Below are 8,976 nucleotides of genomic sequence, written 5' to 3'. Positions count from 1 at the left end.
CACTGGGGGGGATAGTAGATTAACGAATTTCAACGTATTATGACTGTGCCGAAAAGTTTGCACATACGTAAATACCATATTATTTTTGCTAAAATATAGATTCAAACAATTTCCTTAAATGGTATGGCATCGTGAAAGTTGTGTTTGTGCTAAAATAGTTACTTGGCTATAGAAATATTCAAAACACCAAGAAACAAACCATGTTCCGAAAGCATACTGAAACAAAATTTTCATTTATTATTTAGATGAAAAATAGTCTAACAATTATTAATAAATTCAACGTTTCTGTTCTGTTTACAGGTCAGTACGCTGTTGTTATTGTAGCAGTTCTGGCAGTGGTAAATGTATTCTAATCTATTTGACAATAATTTCTCGGATTTTTTAAAATGCCGTAAATTGTTATTCATCATTAAAACCAAGGCTTGGCCTATATCTATTTCTACCAAAATGTGTTTTATGAAAGTTCAGTTTGAGCTATATGGAATTCAACTAAAAAACTGTATACGCCACAAAGTAGGCCGTTATGTAGAAATTTAATAATATAACACATACCCATAAATAAGTCAACGAAGGTTACTTCCCTTTTCAGGTGATAACAGAAACATGCGCAGATATGATGCGCAAGAGCATCGTTTTTAACAGCAAGATGCCCAAGGTATTCTACTGTCCTCAAGATAAGCCAACGGGAATGGATAAGATGTATGTCAAGGCTAAACCGATAGAAAAACTCTGTGAATATGGCGGGAAGAAACTTCCCAAACATTACCTTTCTGACTGTTACAACGACGTCGACGAGACAGAGTATGCTTGCGCTGAAAAGCGTAGGATTATGGTGAGTTCCAGATCATTGGTAAAGTGTTAATATTGTAAAAAAATTCTAGTATATCAGAACACTGATACAGTTAAAAGTATTTATATAACAAAGAAATTAAATACTTCCGAAATAAAATACATGCAAATAAGTAAAGTTAACACTGAATCTTAGTTGTTATCAAAGTAAAGTAACTTGAATTGATTTCTAACAAAATGAGTAGCAGAATATCAAGACATAACATGGGATTATCGTCTTTTCTATGATTACAGAAGCTCGTTAAACTTTAACAACAACAAAAAGTTTAATCATTATTGGTTTAAATATTTACAATAGATGGCGCTGTCGTTTTGGAATTACTAGTGTCAAGTGTCAGAACGCTGATATAGCCGTAGAGATACTGTAGATACAAATGCAAAAAAATTATAAAAAATGTCTTAACATAATTGTGTGTGAAAATTAATGATATACTTATTTCAAATAAACCAGATTTTTTATTTTAATGTTAACTTGTGTTTATAACAGGCAATAAAATTAGACAATTTTAAAGTTCAACGTAGAGTGATTTTTCGTACTTTTTGGTGCTTTGTATTATTGAAAGGTTAATATCAATTTTAATCGTATAAACAAAGTACTATAATTTACCAATTCTCGATAATTTTCGTGAAAAAGAAAAAATTACGTTTCAAACATCACTCAAAAGATATGTATTTTCCAGAAGTGGATAAAAACTTCGAATAGCACAGGCTCTCGCTTTCGGACGACGACTGACCCATCTGTTGAACAAGTCAGGAACCAATAATATATACGGGACAAAGAAAAGTATTTATTTGCTTTTCATTCGTGAAGTTAACTTTATTTGTGTAAACATTTAGATTAACTAAAAATTGAGTGAAGTGATGTTTATATTTGTGGTTTACTTCTTTCCAATTTGGGACTGGCGATGTATCAATAGTTTATAAATAAGGAAACGGTGTCAGTAGGTTAAGGTTAAGGTCAGTAGGTTTTCAAGCAGTTCTTGGAAAACTCCATTGTGATGTATTTCTACGTATTTTGGTGATGGTGGGTTACAAATTTAGTTTTTTGATAAGGTGGTTTGGTCAGTTACTATGGAATTACTAGATCCCGGTATTCAATTTCATGGGTGAATATTCTTACTACTTTTGGTAAACCAATCACATCCGATGTTCATGGACCAAACTACCTTGTGTTTTCACAAGTGATTATGGGAGCGCCATCTGTATTTAATTTTAATTTATACTAAAAATAGTTATTAATTGATTTTCAAATAACTCAGTACCACTATAAAAAAAAGCTATAAAAAGGGACTAGAATTAAAAAAACACTACATAAATATGTTTTATTTTAATCCCATTTTTAGTCGCTTTATGTTCTTGCAATTTTTTTTAACTGCGAGATACTTTAAAAATAAATCACTACCGAAATCAAACGTATTTATATTGATTATTGTGTTTTTTTATGGTATATAACGTTTTATCTGTAGCTCGTGTGACATTAGATGATAGTAACATTGATGAAGTATTTAGCAAACATGATTTTTACTAGTCATATAAGAAAAAAATGATTAGCATTTTAAAGAATAAAATATGTAAACAGATGGCGCTGGGTTCGCAAAGAACACATTTCAAAATGATAATGGTCTTTTAAAGGTTTCGACATCATACTGCAGTATGATAATTTATAATGGTGTCCACATGTTATGTTGAGATTTTTTATGCTCGAGTTGTAATTTTGAACAATATTAAAAAGAAATTCCTAATACTTTTTGTAGTCTAGATTTTTATTTTTCTTAACTTCAGTGTTACTTATTTTATACTTTGGCAAAAGAAAGAGTAAGAAGTTAATAATTAGACTTATTTGATCTTATTGGTCGCTAACCAGGAAAATCATACATATTTTATATGCGTTAAATCTTAACGGTTAATAACAGCTTATCTTTATAGTGATAAAAAGTTTAAATAAAGTATACCTTAAAGAAACTTGTGGGAGAATATGCTCATGATTATAAGACTTGAATAAAAAAAAAATCTATAAACCTGAAGATGTGTATTCATTTCAAGAAATGATGGAGCTTGTATGCGATTTTATCAAGGCTGCTACAAAAACTGATGCTTTTAAATACATCTCAGTACTTTTATAGTGAAAGTCAGACGTTGTTTGAAGAACAACTAGCTGTTTGCTGAATTTTTCTATCAGTAAATATGGCTGACACAAACTTGTCGGTAGTCTTAGCTTTCAACATATTAGAACTTGTTTTTAAATTCAAGTTGTTTGTTTATATACAAATAACATAGTTTAGTATGTCCGATAAACCCTGTTCTGCAATGAAATTGCGCAATGGGATAATACATAAACGTTATCCATCACCTGTGTAGGGTTAAAAAATACTTTTATCAGATTCTTCAAAAATAGAAGAGTTACTTGCAAAGAATGAATTAATGTATTCTACTATAAAGTAATACTTCATATGACTTTACCAAAATCTCAGTTTTTGTAGATCCAATAGAAGGATAGGTTACATGTTAATATTAGCGTAAGCGTAAAAAATGATAACTTATTTGTTAATATTAGCCTAAGCCAAAAGAAAGGATATGTTATGTTTTAGTATTAGCGTAAGTCAAAAAATGGTAGGCTATGTGTTAACCTGAGCGCTTAGTGCCAATAAAATGGTAGGTTATGTGTTAATCTGAGCGCTTAGTGCCAATAAAAGGATAGATTGTGTTAATCTGATCATGCAGTGTGAAGAAACTGAGATTATATTTAAATATGAGCCAACATTTCATAAAAATAGTGCAATTAAGAATTTTTTGCGTACCTTGGAAAAATCAAGGAGCTGAGAAAAGCTCCTTATAAAATACAACGAAAAATCAAGACTGATAGATGCATCAAAAGATTGTTCAGTGAACGCTTGATTTTTAATTCTACGTACAGATGGCGCTTCCGTGTAATTTAATTCCGAGCCTCACTGATATTTATTGATATTCTACAAGCGTCTCTGGGCATATTGAGCCATGAGTACTTATCAGAGCTAAGCTCTGTAAGTTGGTAAAGTAGCAGTTAACGAAATTTTAAGCTATGAAAATACATTTATTAGCCAACTGTATCATTTGGTTATAACTACTAACCTTTAAAGTCAAACAGAATATCGCATACACACTGAATTTCATCTTATAAAATTGTCTATTTTTACCATGTTTAGAAAGACGATATGTACATATATCTAAAGTTAACCAGCTTTCTTGGCATAGGTTTATATACAATTAATTTAACAGCGTAGCTAATTTCTCCAGAATTCGAGCCAATTGCTAAACATAACTATTTCTACTTAATTTAAGCCTTGCAATTATATTGGTGTGTGCATAACACGCGTGATTTTTTTTTCATGTTACACATTTCTGTGCTACAATACATAAAAAACGCTATTTTTATTCTTAATAATAGTGATTACACTCGACTGAATATTTTTTCTATAATTTTCTTAATTAGTCCAATATGGATTTCAAAGTAGAGGCAAGTCTGTGTCACAAGACCGTAAGACACTTTTTCTCCCCACACATTTGCTGTGTTACAACACGTAAGAAACTTTTTGTATGTTTTTACACAACTTTACGACATATGTACTATGTCACAAAAGGTAAGAAATGTTTGTGTTTATACATACTTTAAGCCTTATATTTATGTGTACTATGTAACTTTTTTTTTAATGTAATTTTTAACCATTTCAGTGGCATAACAACCATTTGAAATTATTAGGTTTCCGGAATCGACTTCGTGATAAAGATCACAGAATACCAGTACTGGAATATTTGTGGTGGTACTTCCGGTGTTGCGCAGGCGCCATGAACATTGTTGTTTTCACAGCAAACTTAACTCTGAGTCATTATTCCAATAACGGCTGCTGTGAGAAGTAATAATTTGAGGCGTAGGAGTTTTGTGGTTGGAAGACTCTTTGAATACAAACATCGTCGAGCTGTATTAATTTAACGCGTGAGGGAAAATCTGACACGAGTTTAATCCAAATATTTTTCAAACGTTTTTTTTTTTCGAAAATAATAACGATAAATTATCATTAGAAAATAATTGGCCGAAACCTGCGATATAATTGGACAGGATTTTTACCTGTATTCCAAAATAAAATATTCTACCTTTAAAATACTTGTATATACATGTGTCTTTTAAAATTATAACAGATAGAAAACTAGAAACACTGGCGAAATAAGACAGCTTCCTTGTTTTGTTTGTTTATTGAATTTCGCACAAAGCTATTCGAGGGCTATCTGCGCTGGCAGTCCCTAATTTTTCAACTGATCGATTAGAGGGAAGCCAGCTAGCTAAATCCATCCATCGCTAACTCTTGAGCTATTATTTTACCAACGAATAGTGGGATTGGCCGAAACATTATAACGCCCCCACGGCTGAAAGGGCAAGCAAAGTTTGGTGACAAGATTCGAACCCGCGACCAGCAGATTGCAAGTCGGATGTCCTAACCACCAGGCTATGCCAGACCCAATCGTATGTCACAGTGAACTTTGACCGTGGCCCAAAAACTACTACTGTCGTACACGATCTTTGTAACAAATAAATATGTGTGTGTGGTTTTTCTTACATCCAATATCAAACCACGCTGGTTTTAGATACCGAAGGTGGGGATCGTTTTCAATTATTATATTTTCTACAAGATATACACAACTAATTAGTTCTAGTGATATGGCTGTAGAACTAAAATATGACAGAAAATGTGTAACGAGCTAAATAACTTGTGTTATTGAATAATATTATACAAATATTTGACAGTTTGTCCTAGTATAAGGAATGACAGTGGATAAGATGTATACAAGATTCGAGGAACTTGATGTTAATGTGAAAAAATATTTAACTCTACTCCTGGGCGAAATAAAAATATTTTTTTTTTACAAAAGAAGTTTTAGTTATAAATCATATTTGTTGTGTTATTTACAAACTTTAATAGCAGTGCTACGACAGCGGGAGTTACGTGACGCTGTTAACACGTCATGAGATTCTCGAATGATCTTGACTTTTCCTGGCAACTCTAGTCTTTTGTGGCGCCCTCTTTTTTTGCATATTAGCCCGGCAAATAATTGCAGATAGAGAAATATAGGGACAGATAACTGAGTCAAGCGAGCGGAAATGACCGTAAGTAAAGTGCGTGAATCGTTGTGAATTATAGCGTGTGTTGACGTTAAAGTGACTGTGGAAATTCTATGTATTGCAAAGTTGTATTGAGAAAGAATAAACTAGTTTTATTTAAGAAAGGACTTGTATCGCTGAAGTTCCTCGGGTAGAATTTATACCGGAAATTAACAAACGACCAGAGACGTAACAGTAGAAATGCCAAATACAAGATTCAACAATACAAAGAAAATAATACACGCACAATAGACACAACAGAAACCAGATAACATTACATGGACATGGCTCTGAATATGTTTGTTTGGGACGTAACAGTAGAAATGCCAGAATTTTTTTATGTAAGAGTTTGTTTGTTTGTAATTAAGCGCAAAGCTACACAATGGGCTATCTGCGCTCTGCCCACCAAGGGTATCGAAACCCAGATTCTAGCGTTGTAAGTCCGCAGACATACCGCTGTGTCACTGGGGGGCTTATGTAAGAGAAAGAGGCAGAAAGCTTAACGCCCATCTACTAGAACCGAAATGAACTCAAAATCAGGGCATAAAATATAGATGAATGTAGTTAAAATTGTAAATAACGAATACAATATCAGTATGTGTAAAATGAAAGAAGCTCTTATAATTATATCTAATTAACCTTTGATTAATAAAGCGTTACCTTTATAAAACTGGCTTTGCTTTGACGTAGTCTGGACTTAAACCTAATTGGTTCGTGTGCTTGACTTCTTTGCATGACCTATTTAACGTGAAACGCCTTATATTGTTTTTGTTTTATCTGATGATGGCATGTTAATTTATCGAAACATTGTGAAACATACTTTCAGCTACTTTCAAACGGTGTTTTTTATTTCTCATATGTCTAGACAAAATAAACCGATTTTCATTGTATTTGACAAAATCAACAATCTATTTACATTTATTTTATGCCCCCAGTGGTACAGCGGTATGTCTGCAGACTTACAACGCTAGAATCCAGGTTTCGATACCCGTGGTGGGCAGAGCACAGATAGCCCTTGTGTAACTTTGTGCTTAAATTACAAACAAACATTTATTTTAATGGATATTTCGTTGATTCTGTTTCTCGAACTTGCTAAAAAATATTTACAGAGCACAGAGTTTAATTATCCATCCAGTAGTTACTGAATCTAGCTAATTGCAACAATGTTTAAGCGGAAATCGTCTTTTGAACATTCACGTACAGAGAGAAAAAAAGAGTGAATTAGGCCTTACACTGGTGCAAAAAACTGTGGCCTGTTGCTTTTTAGATTATATATAAAACTCCTTAGTGGCAAAGAATAAAAACATCAGTACTCTCTTGCAAGACATTAAGAAATATCAGAAAATCATTCAACTTGTATGTCAAAAGGTAAAGTTTTGAATCTTTCTTGTGTTTATCAAGTCAGCGTAACGGGGTCGCCCTGTTTTATTTAGTTTGTTATGGGAACTTTTTGCACATATATTTCTCCATAGCAACGTAAACATAGTTAAATAGTGTTATGTCTATTTGCGAACTAAGCAGACTTGACAACTTGCCAACAGCTGACTCTTTTTATCTATACATCTTGTTGTGTACGCTCGTGCTTTTCTAAGGAAAACCGCATGTTTGACTTACACAAAAAAAAAACAATAAAAACTAGTAATATTTTTCAGGTCAAGAAGTATCTTTAATATGAGCCATAACATCTTTCTGAGTAAAACAAACAAAAAATACAGTTTAAAATTAACCAATCCCAGTTCGTTATTTTAAATTTAATTTACATAGTAGCAAAAAAATCTTAGAATTACGTACGTATTTTAATTAATTGTTTTAATTTTCTCTAGTAAACAATTGCATCGACTTAAGATTACACAAATAACGTTACAAAGCATGGGTTTAGATGCAATGAACATTGTAGTTACATAACGCTTATATCGTTATAATACAATTCTCACGTATTTCTGTCACCAAACTCCCGTGCAGGTGTCACACAAAATTAAATGCTTACTTTGATAAATATAATATCTTGTTAATTTAGCTTTTAAAAAATAAAAATTCTACTTTATCGATAAAATACTCAACAAATAGCGCAAGCAAGAAAATTTATGTGATTCAAATCTGGTCAACCTAACTCACAAAAAAAAATCACGAAAGTTTAAATGTTTGGATATAAATAACCCCCTGCACGAAACACTTTCTTAATAGAACAAAAATCTAAAAATCTGAATGACTTCAAACTGTTATTTTAATATGATCGATGCCAATTGTCCGCTCTGCACAGCACTGAAGACGTGAAAAGTTGCTGATTTAATTTGTATGAGTACCAATACTACTAGTATTAACACGACAAAAAGCATGAAATAGCGTCGAGAGATAAAAGTTAGGCCTTCTTAGGCGAGGTTCCAACTTCACAAACAATGTAACGTTACTGTAAACTTAATCAAGTCAGAGATGAAGGACAAGAAGGTTGTCTGTTTATACTCTTATCACATGATTTTGTGTTCACAGAAACATTTATCTTCCGGGGTTGCAATAACTCCACGAAACTGACTTTATAAATACTTGCACTCTATAGCATATAATTAGCTTTAAAGTAGGTTAAATCTGTTAATTTGTAACCTCATGTAGGGCCTCTATTTTAAGCCTAGTTCTGCTTTGTATTTTTACGTTATTGTTATAATTAAAAAGAAATGAGACCCAAAAGATTATATTAAAAAGTATCTCAAACATTAATTCATTCCTGATTGAATAGAGTTGTTTAAACATTAAATTGTGGCGGAATGCTACAAGTTCTTCAAATACCTATAGAATAATAGGTTTATTTTTTTTGTGAGCGTAAAAACACTTAAATACACCATTAATTCATTCCTGATTGAATAGAGTTGTTTAAACATTAAATTGTGGCGGAATGCTACAAGTTCTTCAAATACCTATAGAATAATAGGTTTCTTTTTTTTGTGAGCGTAAAAACACTTAAATACACCATTAATTCATTCCCTTGTGTACGAAAGACTTAA

General features: G+C 32.2%; 1 protein-coding gene across 2 annotated transcripts in view; it reads left to right on the top strand.

Moving 5' to 3' along the window:
* The window catches only part of LOC111087658, a 7,032-nt gene extending 5,235 nt beyond the window's left edge, over positions 1-1,797 (top strand). The window contains exons 2-4 of one of the 2 annotated variants that reach the window (XM_022395052.1): positions 301-338; positions 590-832; positions 1,530-1,797. In XM_022395052.1, the coding sequence (XP_022250760.1) occupies positions 301-338; positions 590-832; positions 1,530-1,613 (365 nt within the window). In that variant the 3' untranslated portion in view covers positions 1,614-1,797. Of the gene's footprint in view, positions 1-29; positions 339-589; positions 833-1,529 lie in introns of those variants that run through there. The other variant, XM_022395051.1, reaches the window with a different exon arrangement.
* The last annotated feature ends 7,179 nt before the right edge of the window (positions 1,798-8,976 follow it).

Source organism: Limulus polyphemus, unplaced genomic scaffold (genome assembly GCF_000517525.1).
Source record: "Limulus polyphemus unplaced genomic scaffold, Limulus_polyphemus-2.1.2 Scaffold2438, whole genome shotgun sequence".
NCBI lineage: Eukaryota > Metazoa > Arthropoda > Merostomata > Xiphosura > Limulidae > Limulus > Limulus polyphemus.
The sequence above is the reverse complement of the archived record's forward strand: the minus strand, read 5'-3'. Positions and strand labels throughout refer to the sequence as shown.